Below are 20,622 nucleotides of genomic sequence, written 5' to 3'. Positions count from 1 at the left end.
ATTTCTTATTCAAGTGAAAAAACAATGTTTGTGGATACTTACATTGAAAATGGAAAGATAAGTCCATATTTGAAAAGACAGACATAATAGATAAAGAGTTACAAAATACTCTTCTTCCTTCACCTTTTAAGCTGCAAAGACTTGTCCAAATTGAAAACCTGATGATAAAATGAGTGGTCTGAATCTTTAGAGAACATGTCTATTACTCCACCTGAGGAGCCATCCTGAGCCCTAAAAAGTACCTCTCGTAGCAAATCTTGAACTCTCATGAGTCCCTAAAAAAACCTTGAAGTGTTATTGATCAAATCAACCACGAAATTCACTATAGACACAAAAAAATCTTTAAAGTTAATGATTTTGTCCTAAGCTTGCTCCTTTCTTTTTTAAAACAATTTATAATGAAAAAATTTACATACATGTGAGGTTTAATAAAATTTACTGACCAACCAAGTGCTGGTTATGACATAAATGGAGTAACAAATTCTCATTACAAAAGTGGAAGGGGTGTTGGCTTTGGTTGTACACTAGTAGCATGCAGAAACTTCTTCAAAAGTGTCCCCAAATGAATTTATCATTTGACCTTTCAAGGGCAGAGTAGGTGAACAGACATTTTCATAGAGGGAAGAGGACTCTTGTCTTCAACATCAAAGGCAAACTCTTGTCAACTTTGGGATTGTTGTAGTACTGTCATAATGTATGCCATGTTGCATAAATGGCTCACCAACTCGTCCGAATCCGAGACGACTCTGCCGAGTCATAACCGGAACGGTCCTTACTGTTCCGATACCGATACCCGAAACACCGATTATACCATATCCGATTTGAATCGCTTCGAATTAGTCGATAGTGACCGAGTTAGAGCCGTGTAGAAGAATACCAACCAAAATCTCGGATTCGACTCGGATATGAACCGGTCAAATCATAAACAGCAACAAGAGCACTTAATAATGCACCTCTTTATTTTTCACTTTTATCGGAACCAAACAAAACATGAACACAGAGAGTCAGCCACCCATGTTTTCTTGTTTTCTTTTTCAGCCGCAAAGACAAGATTTAGGGGAAAGGAAGGATAAGGGGAGAAACATACCGTCAATTTCTGTGTGCCTTTTGCAGAGAGGGAAGGAGAAAACAGAGAGAAAGGAAAAAGGAAAAGAAAGAACAAGGGTCACAACAATATCTGGAGTGATTATTTGGAGAAGCGAGCTGAAGAAGTGGAAAGACGGGGTTGCTGAGTTGGATTCTGCATCATCTGTTCCTACACCTTGGTATTTTTTTGTTCTCTTGTCCTTTCTCATTTATGGGTCTCTGCTTTGTAGAAAATCTGGAAAGATTTAAAAAAGGACAATTGTACAAAAATGTTGTTGTTGCATGTTTCGTTTTGGAAGTAACATGCAATTAATGAATTATGCTAAGAGAAGCTGGGCAATTGTACAAAAATGTTGTTGTTGCATGTTTCGTTTTGGAAGTAACATGCAATTAATGAATTATGCTAAGAGAAGCTGGGCTTTTGTACCGGATCCAGAGATAGGGAAAAAAATAGAAGGAAAAATTGGAAACACTTAAAGTCCAAGTTTGGCCCAAATACTTAAGTGAAAATGCTTGTTTCTTTATGTCTTTGTATTTCATAATATTATTTGATAAATATTTGTTTCTTTTATTGTATTGAACTGAATATCGCTATTTCCTTTGTGTACAGAGATTTGTATTGTATTATGTAAGATATGATGATTTTATTCTTATATATAATTTTTTATCTCATATATAATAGAATTAGAACGCACATTTGATTCTAAAATCATTTATTGCTAATGCTATAGGCCCTTATGGTAATGACAGCATTATTTTATTTAATAATCAGTAATTATATACGATAATGTAGGCATTTAGCAAATTTAATTTGATAATTGTGTTTTTAATGGTATTTTCTATTTTTAGTAATTTTTTAATATTTTTTGAAAATTTTTATATACCATAATGTGCGTATCACCCGATATTTAACCGATATGCCGCGACGGATGTGGAACAACCGAAACAGCGATGCGATCGCGACCCGCGACAGCGAACCATGGTTGCATTAATGTGGCATCTTTCTTTTTTTTATATTTCTTTTATAAATTCCCGTTGAACACGTGGTATTTGATGTCAAATAACAGGAAAAATGAAAGAAGGAAAAAAAGATATCAAATGGGAGGAACGTTCTGTAAAGACAGAAGTCGAGGGGGTTAAGAAGGTTGGCTGATTTCGAAAATGATAAAGTTTTGTCCTCGTTTTACTTATCGGGAATAAAACATTTTTGATCTCATCCCAATTTGATATATAGGTGGATGTTTGGTATATGCCATACTTTTATATATTTTATTCTCCAAGAGTTAAAGTAGCGAATTGGATTGATGTCCAATCAAGTTGGCCTAGAGCAAGTTAAAACATTTAGTCAAACAAGGATCAGATAAAATAACCCAATGAGAAAAGAAAGTGAGTTTGGGAAATCAGTTTAGAACCCGAACGGTTTAGGCACCGTTGCTTTGACTCTAAAGTTGCTTCAGATTGGTGTCATGGTTCAAAGACTCGGCCGAGACAGAGACGACTATGCCGAGTCGTCACCGAAGCGGGGCTTCCCGATCTGATACCGAGACAAGATGACTCCGAGATAATGAATCGCCGAAAACTTGATCGAGTCACCGAGAACTCGGCCGATCCGTCTCTGGGACGAATAAAAACGGCCGAGTCTCCCGAATCAGCTCGAATTTTTATTATTTTTACTAATTTTTTAATTATTTTTTATCTTATTTTTTCAATAATTTTTAGAATATTAAATATTTCAAAATTTTGCGTTTCGCCGAAACCGCGACTAATATGCCGAAATCGATACGGAACGGTCCGGGCCGCGACCGTTACCGCGACCATGACTTTGAACCATGATTAGTGTGGGGTATGGACAAAATCAGTGGGCATTAGATTTATTGCCTTTACTACTTATGAAGTGCTTTTGGGTTTTAGATTGATTATTCTTTTGTGAATCTCTCTTGTATTGGTGGATATGAGTTTCTCACTGTTTTAGTCTTTTCTCTTCTTCATGGGTTACAAGCTCTTTCCGGATTTTCTTGGAAGGTATAATCGAGCTTCTTCTCTCATTCAGTTGTGGCCCTGGAAGTATTTTTGGGGGACAACACAAAATAACGGACGAGTACAACATATCAGCCTTGCTAAAATGACTTGAGATTTTACGAATGCCCAAATTGAAATTTTACTCTGTGCTGCTTGGTTATTGTAAATGGTGTACGTCGATGGGTGTCAATGCTGGTGATGTTTGATGCTGGGACTCGTGTGAGTTTCCACCAGTATCAGGTTGTTGATAAGGAGTAGAAATTCTTCCTTTTGGGTACATTTCCTATTTGAAAAGGAAACAGAAATAGAGTGGTGAGTGAGCAGTTTTCTTGAAGAGGAGGAAGAAATAGTGGTTATTTTCTTTTCTGCATCTTTAAGCTTGTTTATATTTCACATGGTTGGATTGTCATTGTGGTTCATTAGCCTTTTGCCTTCTTATGTTAGTCTAGTGCGTTTTCCTGCATAGGAGCTTATTCTCTCAGTTGTGTCTTGATGATGACCTGAAATGGTTGCATTGACACGTTTGTGTGCACGTTATCAACCATTTGTTAAGGTGTTTCTATGATGTCTTTGAAAGTGTTTTGTGTTTGATTATTAATTATTACTCTTTCAGATTTTGTTTTAGTTTTTACTGTGCTAGGACAGATGGAGTAGAGCTGCTTGTCATTTCAACTTCTTTATATTTTAGGCTGATTTGCTCTTCCTTTGGATACAGGAATTGCTCGGCGAAATGCAGAAAAACGAGAACAGTATGAAATGGATAGAAAGTATGAGATTATGTCCTAAATTTTTCTCTTCAGTTTTTTCTCCTCAATTGTTGTATGAATTCCATTTAAAATGATAATAATGTATCTAACGGGTAATGATAATGTATAATTACTTCTTGGTGAATGGAACTTTTGGTGTACTAACGTGGGGTCTTATTTAGCTGCTTTTTTCCTCTGCAAGAAAGAAGATTGACTGTACTTTTTGAAAAAAAAAAAAAGGAATTTTTTTTGAAACATAAACAAGTTAGATACTGAGTTTAGGATGATGATAGGATTTTATGCTTCCTTAACCATTTAACATTGCTTGCGATTTTTCTTTACTCTAGTTGCAAACAGATTCCGTAATGAATTGCTGCCGTTGTAAACATCGTAGTTAATCTTGAAAATTGATAAATTATGTATGTTGCTTTCTGCAGATTGGCTGGTAATGTTCCTTTTCTGTATCCGTCTTAGCTTTGGCGGATGTTCGTACCTATTGTTTATCAGTGTCACATTTTGGGATACTTAATTGCTTTTACAAGCCACTATACTGTTTGATGCACAAGGTTTTCAAACTGCCTTACAAATTTATGTCTCTTTGTGCATGTTTAGTTCATGGTTAAAGGCAAACACTTTGATGGTTTATTGTTGTGTCACTGTTACAATTATTGAGGCAAATAATAAAAGAAGCAAAGGACAAGTGTTTATTTCTTTGTAAAACTGACACTACTCATAACATGAAATAACTCTATTTATAGAGTTTAAACCAACTCCACTAACTATCCCACTAACTCCACTAGCTACTCCACTAATTCCACTAGTTATTCCACTAACTCCACTAATTTCATTAATTAGGTAAAATAAACAAATATGATTAATTAACAACGGTAAATATTTCTAACAATGATATATCTCTAAATTTAAGGCATTTTGTTGGCAGGGCGTCCGTAGAAGACACAATAAAGGGACACTGCAGGATGAGGTAGATAATCCCTTTCAGAACTTTTGCTACCGAACTACTAGTTCATTTGCCCTTTTTTTTTTTTTTTTTGCTACTGAGTTAGTAGTGTTTGCACACATGCAAGATCAAAAATAGAAAGTTTGCTTTTCTCATATAGTTAAAATGAGAGTGCTTTTCAGCCTCTGCACAGACACAAAGGATGATGGTTATTATACTGATGGTTTCCACTTTTTGCCCTTTGTGCCAGGGAATACTACAATCGCCGGATAGAAAGATTGCGGTATGACTTGGTTCAAAATCTTCTTTGCTGAACAGACTTGCTGCAAAACTTGAATTGCTAATTGAACTTCTAATGTTTTTTCATATTTTATTGGCATTTGCTAGAATTTTGACATGCTAGGAAATTATTTGAACTTTGCATCCTTTGGTTATTTCGTTGTTTGGTATTGAAAAAATCACTAACAACTTTTGCCTGTGGTGCAGTTCACGGATTGCTACCCTGGAAGAGCAGGATATCGCAACAAAGTTCAAGTGCTTTATTTGCTGCGAAGGGATTTAAGCGGGAAACTATTTAAACTTCACATCCTATTGATATTTTGTTGTATGCTATATAGAATATCACTAACAGCCTATGATTGTGGTGCAGTTCCCCGGTTGCTGCCATGGAAAACCAGGAAAGCACAAGGTTTTTTCTAAATTTCAATAACTATTTTTTATTACATTTATTTGCTGCAAAAGGGTTTTAACTGAATAGATCAATTGCTGGTTGTGGAACTACATGCGGCAATTGGCTATTGATGGTTGGATTATCTATTAGATGTTTCTTATCCATGTGTAAGTCTCTTTGTTTTTGGGGATTCTGTTTGGTTTGTTATATGACAGCTTCAGTGTATGCGTATTGTAGCATTTAAATCAACCAGATGGGTACCTTGCTTCTTTCCAAAATGGTCAGATGCATGTTTACTGCTTGAAATCACATACAGGAAATCATGCTTTTTGTACACTACCTCAAAGTATTTGATGGACATTCAAATTTAGCAAGGGCCTTCTGGTCCTAGTGTCCTCTATCTCCTACCTGCTTACCCAACTGTATTGGGGTTTAGGACTTTTAGGTGTCTTTTGTAAACGAATTCATGATTTTGTTAGATTTTCTCTCACTTTAAGATTCCACATATTATGGATCTCCTTATTGAAATGAAACATTAAACGTGCATGTTTCCACCACACCTCATGGTTTTTTCCCCTTAAATGACACTTGGGTGTCGCTTAATAATTTTTTTTTTGGTTCTATTTTTTTCGTATTTGTGTCAAAATATAGACAACTTTCATCAGCAACTTTACTGACAAATAACCTTGAACATCTTTTGCATTTAAAAGAAATTTCACACTGGATTGGGATATATTTAAGCTTTGATGTGGTTGCATATTGCGCTGAAGCATAGGCATCACTTTGTTCAGAATCTTTTCTTGCGAGTCACTTTTGTGTTAATGTGCATTACTCTCACTGGTGGGTGACATTTTAATTAGGTATAGGCTTATTCATTGAATTGTGATGATTTTCAAATTTTGTAGAGCTTGTCAAAGGTTCACTTTGTCATTTTTCCCTTGTGCCTATGCTGCACTGTCTTTTAGTGGATTCTTGAAGACCGAGTAGCCTGTAGTTTGGGTATGTTGTGGTGGCATGTGGAAGCTTTGGTCTCATTTTTCCTGTTTTCTTTTTTTTTTTTCCCTTTTCTCCCCTCAGGGATGTTGGAGGGGTTGGACAGGCCTGAAGTTGGACATCAGTGTCTGGAAATTATGCTCTGAATGGAAGGAGCCAAGCTTCCGTTGGTGTTTTGAGATTGTTCATGATATTTAAATCTCTGTCAGTCTGCTACATTTGGTTATGCTAGGTCACTTGGGTCAAGACAGACTCTACCGTGCTTTTGAGTTATGCTAGATGACTTTGGTCAAAGTCATCACACTGTACTGTGCTTTTAATGGTCCGAGTGCTACCTCGGTTAAGAGGTGCATTTTTATGCGAAGACATATAGATGTGTTTATGTGTACATATGTGTTTTCACCATACATTCTGGGCCAGTTTGTCAAATGGTTTTTTACCCAAATTTGTCTGCTACCAATTTTTTTTTAATTGATTTTAACTATAATAACTTTAAAAAAATTTTCAAAGTTTTTTAACCTACACACTTCAAAATATTCAAAACACAAAAAAAAAAAAAAAATTCCCTTCCTCCTCTCTTCTTCCACCTCAACCAACCACCACCTCCGTTACCGGCCAAGTCCTATACAACCTTAATTAAAGTTTTTAATTGTACTACTAGTTTAGTTACTCTAGAAGCACGTTTAATTTTACTACTAATATAGCAACCCTAGAAACACGTTACTAGAAAACTTGATGATGTCAACAGAAAATAATGATGAGTGACAGTTTTTTTACTCAAAGCAGAAACGAATCATGAACATCATGGATCACTGCATTAAAGCCTATTTGTTTGCTGAGGCAGAATAAAGTTGGACGGAACTTAATAAGCGTTTATAGAAGGGATGTGAAACAGATCAGAGAAAATACTGACATTAGGAATAAATTTGAAAAAAATAAACCTTGATTATTCTTGAATTATTATTACTTCATCAATAACCACCTTACTATTGGGACGTCAGAATTCAGAGACAGTGCGGAGCAACGTATGAGATCAAAAATTGAGAGCTTTCATCAAACAGAAAATAGCTCAGGCAAGCATGCCGTGGCAGCTTCTTACATGCCTCGGTGAAAGATAAACTTGCTAACTAGCCGCCTATCTATACTTCTTGGCTTTTGCCAACTTTTTCTTTTTCTTCTTCACAGCTTTTGGAACTTTGTGTTTGCGAGCCTCCCTCTTCTCCTCTTTGACTTTCTTCTTGTTCTCCTTCCTAGCAGCTTTTCTATCAGCAGCAGTCGGCTGCTTGCCTCCACATGATGAATCTAATTCCTCTGTGTCAGTTGAATCACTTTCATCTTCATCCGTTCCACTTCTGGACCCACTGCTGGCTGATTCCGAGTTTTCATCTTGTAGTGAAACATCTTCCATAGGTTGCCCAACCTGCTCATGTGACTGTCTTTCTGCCAAGGAAGAGTCAGAAATAGAAAGGGCCTGCTTAAGACCCGTAATAGTTTGATAGTACATGTCTCCAGTGTCAGCACCACTAATCAGCCGCTGCACATCCTCCTCTGCATTTTTGACATGATCTAGTGTTTTTGGAATGTATGACTGGAATCACAGAAAAAAGATCCCAAAATTACAAAGACTTGTAGTTTTGCTGAGTTCTCAGTCTGATACTAAGGTGACAACTCTACATTCAAATGCATGCTAAAGAGCTTCTAATTATAAGAAAAAACAAAATTTCAGAAGGTTTTTAATGATTAACTAAACTTAATTGGGTTAATGAGTTGATGCATATTTGCAAAGCTCCTAATTCATTTATGAAGTCTGCCAAACACCAAAATAGATTCAGTACAGGGTTGGTCTCATGTATGATATATGCTCAACATGGATTTGTTTTTTGAAGTGTTCCTGGAAGTTATGTAAAATTCATTTCAACAAGAACTTCCTCAATATCAGGTATTGAAAAAACATCGTGAGAACTACGGACCTGCATAAATACAGATTCAGCAATTTCTTCTTCTGCAGAAATTACATGGCCTCTAGCCAAAATTTTTTGTTGCACCTACGAGATAGAATTACAGTTTAGGTTCAAATAGTCACAAGATGCAACAATAAATCATATATGCACTCATGTCCTACCTCTTCCAAGTAACTATCCACTGAATCATCATTAATAGAAGGATCAACTATAAAATCAAATAATTCTCGTATTGTCATAACGCCTACATCATGTTTCCTGAAGAAATCCTGCACCAAATCATTCCAACTATTTATCAATACAATTCAGGTGCTCATTCCCATTAATAATTCAGCTGAACCACAACCAAAGAAAGATAAGACTCACAGAAACATGAACACAATCCTCTCGAAGAAAATCAAGGGCATGAGGATGATCAAGATCAACTGATTGTGAGACATCAATGATATGCAAGTGCCCCTGCAAATCAAGAGGTTTTTGTTTGGTGTATAAAAGAACGAATTTGAAATAAAAGAAAGGGACGTGGCCTACCTCAAAATAAAGAATATTATATTCACTGAGGTCGCCATGCACCAGCTTGCATTTCTGGTACAGTGTGCGCATTACCATAATGATCTGCAAGACAAAGCAAAATACTGTAATAGCAAATCTTTTAGGTAATCCATCTTTTTGAAAAGCAACTGCAACACAAGAGACAAAGAAAGTTGAATCTTATCCTTAATGATATTTTTAGGACAAGTAGCTATTTGAACCACATCCATAATGAGAGCTAGAGAAAATAAAAAAATGAACCAATCTGGCATTTCAATGACTTGGCAAACAAGGACAAACAAGAGAAGTTTTAATTTGGCGCTACATGTCTATTCTAAGGCCCAACAATCACATTGGAAGATTGCATTGCATTATACGAGAACTGAAAGAAGACAGCAAAGCTACTTCAGAGTAAAGTGGACCAAAAATCCAAAAGAAAAAAGGGAGAAAAAAATCAGCCAGTGATCGCAACTTTCATTTCTTTCCTGTTAAACTTCCAGAAGAAGCTTCTTCCATGCAATTAAACCTTGAGGAAATGACTGGTTTTATATATGCTCAAGTTTCTTGTGCAGTGATGTGGATTCTCTCAGTTTTTTTTACTCACCCCACCCAACCCAATCCCCCCCCCCCCCCCCCCCCTCAAAAAAAAAGAATAAAAACCAAAAACCCCAATAAAAAAAGGGGAAAAAATTACAGCAATGTGGATTTTGATGACACTCACTACATCATGTATTTGCTATGATGTCTACGACCAAACTGAGGAACTCGTAACTTCAATTTACCAATGTGCAAGTGTTGAATCTAAGCTGAGATTCTAAATAGATAATAATGATAAATAAATGGTAAGAAACTAAGTTATCAGTGCATGGATTGGTTATACCTATAAGTTATATTCGAGAAATTGACAGCAATTTATTTAGTATGAAAGAACTTTAGCACATGAATCAGTTACATGCTTATATTGAGCAAGAATGCATCCGAGATACATGAATAAGCTGTGGACACGAAAGAATCCAATCATTTATTTAATGTAATAATATAAACGAATGTTGGGCCAACAGCCTATTTTGTTTGCACAGTACTTGGGCCATCTGAAACTAGCATGTCCACAGCACTTGTTATATTGCCATCATACTTTCTCATAGGCACCATCATCAGATATCCAAGATAGAAATAGAAACACATAATTACCTCCATGTAACATTCTCGAAACTTGTCCAGAGACAAAGCAGCGTCCTTGAGCCGAGGTGCAGCCCAACCTCCCTCACCTGCAAAACAGAATGTGATCATCAACTGAACCAATTTGAGAGAATATGCTTCCAGTGTCAAAAAGACTTATTCACCCACATACGGCAAAGGCTGCAGCCAAGTCAGCAGCAATGCAATAATACTCTTGAAAACACGGACATCAGCTAGAAATCAATTTTCTGCTTACGTATAAGACTTCCTTTCAATGAATATCTAATTAGTATTTTTATTAGATACTAAAACCATGCAATGACCATGAACACCCAAAACAGATCTACTTGAGTTCTATATGTGCAAAAGCATATCAGTAAGCAACTGGAGTTAGAACCCAGGGTTGAAGTTATAAACAAGAATCTGAAACCAAGGCACGTGCAGTATAGAAGGGAGGACATGCCTAGATTAGATCAAATAAGCTTTTATCCTGTTGCTTACTCTAATTAACCATTGTGCATTTCTCTCTTAAGCAGAACCAAAAACATCTAAAATTTTAGGATCCACCACTATTGATTATCAGAAACTTTATTTGCCATGCAATTTACAAGACACAACATATGAGTCCGCTTGTTAACAGCATAATTGACTGACATATAAGTCAGCTATGTGAACAGCATAATTGACATACAAAAGCATGAGTTGCAGCAAGCTTATACAATTTGGTGAAACTTTTTGTCTCCTTCATTGTCCTTATGAGTACCTTGCATGGTGAATCAGTACTTTTCTGTAGGAAGGTCTTTTTTATCAGTTTCTAACTGCATCTAACTTATTCTATCTTCCAGGTATTGGTACATAATCTTTCTATATCAGGAAGAGATGCACTTCATGCAGCTACAACTTTTTCCTAAATTTCATTCACCAAATGGTGAAAAAGACGAGTCGTTAGCATTACAAAAGTATGTAGAGTACCTATGAATTCCATAACCAGAACATGAAGTCTCAAGAGAATCGGAGTGGGGCACCTTATTCCTGCTGCCTTTAGCCTGTAGTTTACCATGATCATGTTCTATCAATTCTTCAAAAGAATAATTGGTTAAGTAAATATACCAATGCATGAAATGAAGGACTTCTTCCAAGCAATATCTGGTTAAGTAGATATAACAAATGCAAGAGGCTTAATGATATCAAATTCATTATAGACTTGGCTCCATGCCTTTGGGAAAAAACCATCATTAATAGCAAACATAATGGAGATTGAAATTAAGAAAAAAAAAAAAGATTTTCAAGATAAATGGCACATGATACCAAGAGATAATAACTATTCTGAACTACATAATCCACAAAATATAAATCAATCACCGGAATTGACTAGCTAATAGATTCACAATGCACTTTGCATTAGCCACGATAGCCCTTCTCTTTTGATGCAATACCATAACTCCAGTGTTTCTTCACTTCAACAAAGGTTTAAAAGTTGAAAACGTGATTTCATCAAGATAAAGTGGGAACATGTGGAAACATTAGCTTCTCTTTGGATTGCTGAACTGTTAAAAGATTATGAATTGGTCTTAATCAACTTGATTTTATTGTTGGGGAAGAGAGAATCTTTGCATTCCAGAACAGTCCGCCACGTTCAAAAGCAGACAGTGCCGGAATATATGACACTTAACTTGCACTAGCTGGTGCATAAAATCCATCTTGTAGCCCAAACAAACTTATTACAAGGAGGAGCATTCAAAGCCAAAATTCTCTACCTTCTGTGGATAGTATGCAAAGAAAGAAATCTCAAAGATTTTTCACCATAACCTATATGGCATATGGGCACTGGTTAATCAGGACAAAAGATTTTCAACCAGATTAAGAAAAATAATAGCTGGAATAATTTGGACTAAAAGGGAACTTATTAAGTGGATTCCTACAAGGACATTCTCTGAAATATAAATTATATAATTTTGCGTATCAGTAGTAACTACCATCAGCCTAATGCGGTTTCTCAAATTTCATCCATCAGCTGTTGGTACACAGTGAATCTTCCATCTGATGCAATAAAGTGCTACTCAAAGAGTGACAAGGTCCAGGGGTAGATGGAGGAGGTCTGGGGACAACCAAAAAAAAGAAAAAAGAAAAAGAAATAGCAGAGCAAATAAATTCCTCTAAACAAAAGGCCAAAACAAATGGGGGAAGAAAACGTTTAGGTTCATTGACGAAAAGAAGAAGATGGGAGAACAAATAAAGATCTAGCAATCACTATAATCTGCCCTAAAAAATCTAAGCTAAATCAAATGGCATGACACACTGTAATGAGCTGCGGAGCCCAGAGATTATCATGTTAAGCAACTGCAAGTAATGAAAGCAAGAAAAAACTTCTATTGACATGCACATCACATGAAAAGAAAAGATGCATAGATGCTTAACGTTAACGACATGTAACATAAAAATAATACAACAAATTGGAATTACCCAAGTCCATCAATGTAAAAACAACTATCCATTGTGAAGGCTGACAAACTACATTCATATCAAATCCTAAATATTCAAAGCACTCAAATAAAACATATATCACTTCAGCCACTAAATTATCCAACTTCATTTAAAAACTAGGAAGACAAATAGAAGGGTCAAAACATTTAATACCTCATAAGATTCCTCATTTCTTTCTCAGCCCAAGTCTTGACCATTTTTCTGGGATTGTGCTTGCAATATCCGTATCTGAAACGATAGTCACCTTGTACATACCGATCTCTATCCCTGTCATTCAGAATAGCACACTGCAAGATTAGCATGTCATAGATTTGTAAGGGACAGGAGAAATTACCAAAGAAATGTGATTTGTCAGAATTCAAAAGTAGAAAGAAGAAGAAAACCATATTTGATAAATAACTAGACTTCCAAAAATCCAAAAGAACAAAAAGCACAATAATAAGATCTTATTTATAGGAACACAGCAAGAGAATCTTTAATCCCATTTCAATTATACCAGAATTAAGGTATGTTCCTCCCCTTCACATAAAAAATTCATCATAAATTCAGTTGCTTTCATTTATGTCAGAATATTGCAACTATCTCACAGAATTGCAAAGACTTGTGTATCAATGCATGTATTATTAGCATGATAGAGACACTGCACAAGGAAAGCCAAGTAACATTTGCTAGAAACAAATTAATCTTGCCCACAAACCTGCCCAATTTTAATTTGATAAGAATTTCTAATAACTTAACAAATTATATGAACTTATACATCAGTTAAACAGAAACAAGGTTCACCATGCATACTTAAATACAAGAACTGAAGTTTTGTAGACTTTGATTGCAAGTTCTTGACCATCAGATTTTGTAGCATGATAAACATTGGCCTGTAGGGATAGAAAAGGAAAAGAAGATATGTCAACACAAGACCACAACCAGAAACGAAAATTTCTGGGAGAAAGTTCAAGTCTGATTGATAAACAAAGAAACAACATAATTGACTTTTAGATTCTCAGTGCTCAGTAGTAACATACTTCCTTTCCAGTAGAAATGCAGCCATTAATATCATTAAATATGCCCCGATTCAGCATTTTGAATAAAACCATGCGAGTTCTTGGGTCAATAGCCTGAAATTAAAGGAAAAGGCTAGTTCAATGAAAGGCTTGTTAAAGCTTCTGAACAGAATTAAGTATGAAAGAAAGTACAGTGCCTACCTGGATGAAAATTCACACTTAATACTGTAACTATTGTATATATCCAATCATAAAGCATGCGCAGAAATTTTTTGTATTTAAGTCACCAAGTCAGAAACACAAAATGGTGAAAGCATACTTCGATTTATAATGGAATTTTGCTCCCTTAGCATAAGAGTAAAGGAAAACCTAACAAAATGGCATTAACTGAGTAAACATAAGGTTCTCAACTCCAAAATAAATAAATAAATGAACAAACAAAACATTTGGTTAAGGCAACTGATCTTCTACCTACAAGCTAAAATGTTTTACCTGTTCAACAGTTGCACGGTCCGCTTTTTCTGTACTTTTGGTTTTTCCAATGGCCATGTCACGTACACTCTCACGAATTGCAGTTGTAACAGAGTTTGACATACCAACATTCACTCTTCCTTCCCATTCCTGTACCATCAAGACATTCTAATAACCAAAAATGCACACAACCACACAGGAAAATAAAATAAAATAAAATTCTAACTGCCAATTATCTCGAAATAGATGGAGGCAGCATGGACGATCAAGTCATGCTTCTAAAGTCCAAAGATTTCCATCTTAAGACTTGGTGAATACCTTTTTTGCATTGGCCCTTCTCAATTCCGACCGAAAGTGAATCTCAAGGTTTATTATATAACTAGGAAATTATAAAATTAGGAAAAAGAAATCATGCATTCTGATTTTTTGCTTATAATTTTGGTAGGCAACTCATCTCTTACTTTCAAGAAAACTATTAGAAACTTGGAAAACATTTTAAACCAAATACGAGAAAGAGCATGGAAAGAGTGTAGCATACATTCCCAGTATTTACTACCTCATTTCTTTTTTTTTTTAATGGACCAAAAAAATATTTCAAGACATTAACAAAACTGAAACAACGTGCCAGAGGAATGAGCAGAAGATTAATTTCATACAGTCAGCATGCCAAAAGAATACTGGATTCCAATTTCATCCATGGAAAACTCTTAATTGAAACAATAGCACATAGAGAAAACCAGTAAACAACCAAGAGAATGCTAGCATATTATTACCAAACATGTTACAGAATTACCTCCAGTGGTGAAGCTCTGATGTGACTGGTATACTTTTGGTTCCTGTTTGACAGAGGTTGAAGAGAAGATGCATTAGGGCGAGAGTGAAGCCCTCCATGAGCATTTGGACGCCTTGTGAGCAGTGTTACAGCTCCATCCATTATTTCTGAATCATCCTTCGAATCCAAATAATCCAAAGCCTCTCCAATTTCAGAATCTGAGGACCAAGATAATTCTTCCTCGTCATCTTCTTGATCTTCGGATTCATTTACTGCCTCTGCTTTCTCTACAGAAGAAGACATACTATATGGTACGAATGTCAAAATGCTGTATTTCAATTCCAAAGCCTCTGCTTTTTTTTTTCCTTTTTTTGCTCGGGTTGGATATTCAACCTGAAAGAAAATTTAATAATACAAATTACATTGCATAGTTAATCAAGGAGGAACAAGCAGAAACGATTCAACATAGAAAATAAGCTCCGATACACGAAATTCCCTCTCTACAACGCCATAATTAAGCTCTGATACACGAAATAATTTGTGCAAGAAAACGAATTTGATGCTCAAACAGACTAATGTTTACATAAATGTTGAGTGCAAGATATAGAAGAGAAAGAGGACCTGAAGATGGTGGAGGAAACTATAGTATTGATAAGTGGCGGCGGTGGCGGTGGCGGACTGTTGGTGCAGCAGAAGGAGAGGGAGGGGACTTAGATGAAAGAAGGCGGCGCCAGTCTTTGTTGTATTGGCATCGGGAGTTCTCTAAATTAATTGTGATAATTTGATAAACCTCCTCTGAGATTTTTAACAATTTCATTTAGCTCCTCTAAATTTTTAAAAATAGTAACTCATCTCCCTATCAACAATTTGGGACCTAATACTTACATCATTAACAGTGAAACAACACTAGTGTCTTAATAATTCAATATTATATCTTTACACATATTTGTAGAGAGAAACAAGTAAAATGCTTTGAACCAAATTAACCATATTTAGAATTTTTAGAAAACAACTAATTGGCTAAATAAAAAGGGAAACAATACTAGATGTGTTTAATGCACTTGACCGATAAAGGAATCATATATGATGTACCTAATAAATAAAAGGATTCAAACATGAGCAATAATTGAGCCATAATTAACCATAATTTTGTTATGCTAAAAAATTAATTTGACATTAGAAAAGGGTTCCAATATTATGCTTGCTTTTTTTATGTACTTGATGATTAAAAGGAATTAGACGTGAGGAGGCTTTGGTTCTATTGTTTCTTCTTATTACCATGGTGATAACTAATAACAAGAATCTTAAGGTAAGAAAAATTTTTTGTTTTATTAAATTTTAAAAGTTATTACATTTTAATTACATATGGTAAAAATTTTTGGTTAATCATGTGTAATAAATAATAAGTTAGATCAAGTCATTAAATTAACTATTATTACATGTGAGGGACATTTTTGAAGTCAAATGATCTTCTTACACCTAAAATTAAATTAGTTTTTTATTGTTACTTTTTTTAATTGGGATAAATTGTTACAAGATATGGGTTTAATGGAAGGTTAGTGATTATTTTCAAAATCTTAGGGGGATTATAGTGAAACTTTTAGAAACCTGAGGGGATGTTTTTTAAATTATCCCAATACCTAAAGAAGATGTTGACAAAAGCGTGGTCACTTAGACGTGAAAGGTTCGCGCCTCTATGAGACACTAGAAAGCCTTGCACATATTCTCCTCTTTCTCCTCTTCCTCCCAATTAGTAGTATTGGAGGGTGGGCGGAGAGGAGGATCTTTTTCTCTTTTTTTTTCCCATTCTGGCTCTAATATTCGAATAATTTTTCCCCCAACCAGTTCAGATTAGGATGTTCAGTCTTAATTCCCATCTTTTTAACAGGTTGAATACTTTCCTACTGAAGGAGTCATAATTTACAGTAAAACTCGACCATTTGCGTGAAATCTTTGATCAAAAGCTATTTCTAATTTCTGAAATAAATTTCCTTTAACCTAGTGGATTGTTCTGCAAAAGACATTTCAAAAGTTTTAGTTAGCTTTCACCCTTATTTTTCTTCTTGTGCTTGCAGCATTATAAACATCTATATATTGAGACTAAACCCTTTTTTTTGGGTCTAAAGGGAGGAAAAATACTGGTTCTCCACTTTCTGTTCATCACCAAGTAAGTGTCCATGTTACTACCAATCCTTAGTACTGAACAATGTGAATTTACAACTGTCGCTGTGTTGCAACTCTAATCTTATGATGACAGATTTTCTTTTGAAGAAAAAATTTACTTGTTTATGTTCATGTCAGTATAGAAGACTTAGCTGTTGTTTGTAGAATCATCCGTTAATCTCAATTCCTTCACTTTCAGGTCCAGAAAGAGCGACTCAAGGCACTCTTGATGTTTGGAGCATTCTTTCCTCCTAAGCTTCGAGCTGCCCAACTTTAGTTTGAGACAGGTAGACAGAGAAGAATATGTATCACTTAATTACAATAGGTCAAAGGATATGATGCTTTTGTTTCTTCATGCAATATTTTTTTTCTTTTAAAAGTTATGTATATGAGCTTTATTTTACATCTGGGAATACTTTGCCTTTGTTTCTTTCAGTAGTCTATGACCCATGTAAACTTGCCTCAAACACCTGTACCCCTGGGGTGCAGTGAGGGTCCTTTTTCTGATTAATGCTTGACTCCTAGAGTTTGGATAAAAGTCTTTAGGATGACAGTCTACTCATTTAACCAAATGCAGTATGAAGTGCTCGTGCTGTATTAGTTGAATACATGGTTTTAAAAATTTTTTTCTCTTCCAATCATCAATGGACTCCTTGGATCTTTCTTGTGCTTTGCTATCCTGAAAAAATGTTGAACCAAGTCCCTCTTTGTCCAAGTGATGGATATGCAACTCACTGCTAGAACATGGACACTCTTCAACCAAGTGAGCTTTTAGTCCCTTCTCCTAAATCCCTTTGCATTTGATTTGGTATTATGTCCTTTTCATTTATGTGCAGCGCTGGAAACACTTGTAGATATAGCAAATGTGCGAGCATCAACGTGCTTATGATCAAGCGCAAAAAGAGATGGAGAGCCCATCCAGTGATGAAAAGTTGATTCACAACTAACGTAGCCGTGTGTTCGTTAAATACGTGTTCTTGACTGAAAGATTGTTTCATATATAGTTAATTGATTAGCCTATGGTATATCTTAGGCGAAAGAAACAATTAAAGGGTTCAATAAATATGGTCTCTTCCTGCAGGAGGCTTTTGATGGTAAGCCACTACTGTACGCTCTATCCAGTTTCCATTTTGTAAGGAAACTTAACACTGCAAATGTATTGTGTACATTCTTCTGTTTACCATCAAAGTATCAAATTTATGAGATAATGCCTCAAGGATGTTTGATAAGCATACCTAATTAGACATTGACTTTGTTCCATATTGATTGTATCATACTGATGTCAGTTCAGAAAATTTGACACTTGCTGTTTTCTCCTTGTAGGGAATTGCCCACTTGTTCTGGATTTGTGGCTTTAGGATGATCTGTTGTATAAAAATTATGGTGATTCTGGAGTTGGTAAGGGGGCTTCAACAACAGAGGATTCTGCTGATAGAGATGAAAGCTACCAACTAAATGTGTTTGCCTGCCAAAAACTGAGTTTAACTAAGCTAACTCTGCTGCAATCACATGTATCTAAATGCTTTCTCAACTTGAGATGATAGTATACAGTTCACAAAATGACAGAAGATCGATAGGAAAGAAATCTTCTAGCCATCCCATCAACATATGCCCCAGAGCATCTAAACTAGACTAGTTACAATTAACTTAGAGAAGGACCTTAAACATGTTTGCTTGAAAGTTTCATTTTCACTGACAAGATTTAGAGCTTATTGTCTATATACGCCAAATTGGATTATTTGGCAAAGAGGGTAAAATGTTTCGTACCTCCTCACCATATAGCTGCGGTCCAAAAAGTCAAAGAAGACAGTAGTGTTGTTGTAAATAAACGAGTATTTCAAAAGATTTTGTTCCACGTCGAAAATCTAACGAGACTTCCCATCATTTTATAATGCTTAGTTTCATATTGGATTTGTGTTAAATTAGTAATTAATGCAAATTTGCGCATATGAAAGGAAAGTTAAGTTGGATCTTTTCAATACAAATTGATGGATTTACCCCCCTTAAGCACGGCTTGGTCTAGTTTTGCTTCTACTTATTTCAAAGTTAAGTTTTATTACTAGATTTTATCTCTTAATGTTGTCTCTGTTACAAAAATTAGGCACAGTTAAGTTTTATTACTGGTTTATGACCAGATTTTATCTCTTAACGTTATTTCTGTTACAAAAATTAAGCATGTTGTTTAACGCTGTTACAAAAATTAGGCAAGTTGTTTGGCACAACCTTCTTCTTGTTATAGAAAGTTTTATCCCTTATCTTTCTCTAACGTATTCTATTTCATGCCTATAAATATCAGGTGCTTCTAGGGGTGAGCATTCGGTGCAATTGCGGTAAATCGGTGCACTGAATTCGGTTTTTTCCGGTTATTGCATATATAGAAATCTAAACCGTTTTCAATTTCGAATTGGGCATTACCGAATTCATGCGGTACCCGATTTCAAATTCGAAAACGGTAATGAATTCGGTCTAACCGAATTCATCTATTATTTAAAAAAAAACCTGAAGCAAATTAAGAGAATATATAAAACCAATCTTTATAGTTCAGCAACTACCAACCCCCGCAAGCCATTAGATGTTTCTTCTTTTACACATTGCAGAAAATTCATATCCAGAATCCTAGGTACAACTTCTGGAGCCGTACTTTCACTAGATGTGCACCAGAGATTGAGAATCTCCACGGACAAGGAGGTAAAATTTTCATTTTAGCAAGTTTTTTCCTTTTTAATTTTTCTAACGGGTAAAAGGTGGAATTTTTCCCCAAGGCCTTAACTTTTAAAGGCTGCACAACTGGAGAGAGCTTCTTGTGTATAAAATACAAAGCTTATGTTATATAACACCTAATCTAAACTACTACAACAGTTAGAGTTTGCAATTGGAAGCTCAGATTTCGTCCCCTTATCAATTCAGGATAACAAATTTCCTAGTCGATCTTGGCCCATTTTAATGCCAGAGACACAGAGCCAAAAACAGAGGAGCACTTACCTAAGTGAGCCAGAGATGAGCAGTGATGAACCAGCGATGAACTAGTGAGATCTTGGTGCTTCGTCTTCGACACTCGGCAGCAATGAACCAGCACGGCAGGACACAGCCGACAGGAGACGTAGAGCGCGGCGGACTGGCGGAGGCCGGAGAGGCAGAGAGCAGCTTCGATTTGGGAATTGGGACTTGGGACTTGGGACTTGGGAGTGTTAGTGCTGTGAAAGCCCTAGGTGACGGCAGTCACGGCACTATCCAAATATGCAATATTGCAAATTTGCAATGGTTGTTTTCTCACTTTTCAATTTTCATCAGCTGAAGATGAAATCCGACTTTTCCCAAATGAAGTGATTTTGTAATTTTTAATTTACAAATTGGGGCTCCTAAATTATAATACATTCATTATGCTCCTCAATGATTTAAAAATTATTACTGATTTGATGCCCAAATTTATTCATAATCCTTAGACTGTACAATGATTAGTAATAATTTATAAATTTATAATTTACAATGATTAATAATAAGTAATATTAGTTACAAACTTACAAATTACAATGATTAGTGATAAGTTATGTTAGTTACAAACTTATAATTTATTCAAATCAAAATTAAACT

General features: G+C 35.5%; 2 protein-coding genes across 3 annotated transcripts in view; one reads left to right on the top strand and one right to left on the bottom strand.

Moving 5' to 3' along the window:
* LOC113750850 (TOM1-like protein 4) overlaps positions 1–1,335 on the top strand; it is an 11,895-nt gene extending 10,560 nt beyond the window's left edge. The window contains exon 5 of the mRNA XM_027294789.1: positions 1,114–1,335. Within this exon, the coding sequence (XP_027150590.1) occupies positions 1,114–1,335 (222 nt within the window). The remainder of the gene's footprint in view (positions 1–1,113) is intronic.
* Positions 1,336–7,418: 6,083 nt separating this feature from the next.
* LOC113750147 (serine/threonine-protein kinase RIO1-like) lies at positions 7,419–20,255 on the bottom strand. 2 transcript variants are annotated; one of them, XM_027294090.1, is made up of 13 exons: positions 20,014–20,255; positions 14,890–15,261; positions 14,118–14,246; positions 13,647–13,739; positions 13,420–13,499; positions 12,781–12,894; positions 11,116–11,189; positions 10,156–10,232; positions 8,965–9,048; positions 8,800–8,892; positions 8,595–8,702; positions 8,443–8,517; positions 7,419–8,060 (listed from the first exon to the last, which is right to left on the bottom strand). In XM_027294090.1, the coding sequence occupies exons 2-13, from the start codon at positions 15,169–15,171 to the stop codon at positions 7,608–7,610; spliced, it is 1,662 nt and encodes a 553-aa protein (XP_027149891.1). In that variant the 5' UTR covers positions 15,172–15,261; positions 20,014–20,255; the 3' UTR covers positions 7,419–7,607. The 2 variants fall into 2 exon arrangements, with proteins under 2 accessions (XP_027149891.1, XP_027149889.1); XM_027294088.1 differs by lacking the exon at positions 20,014–20,255 and adding an exon at positions 15,490–15,696.
* Between the last annotated feature and the right edge of the window lie 367 nt (positions 20,256–20,622).

The sequence above is a fragment of the Coffea eugenioides genome, chromosome 10 (assembly GCF_003713205.1).
Source record: "Coffea eugenioides isolate CCC68of chromosome 10, Ceug_1.0, whole genome shotgun sequence".
NCBI lineage: Eukaryota > Viridiplantae > Streptophyta > Magnoliopsida > Gentianales > Rubiaceae > Coffea > Coffea eugenioides.
This window is presented reverse-complemented; position numbering and strand designations above follow the sequence as displayed.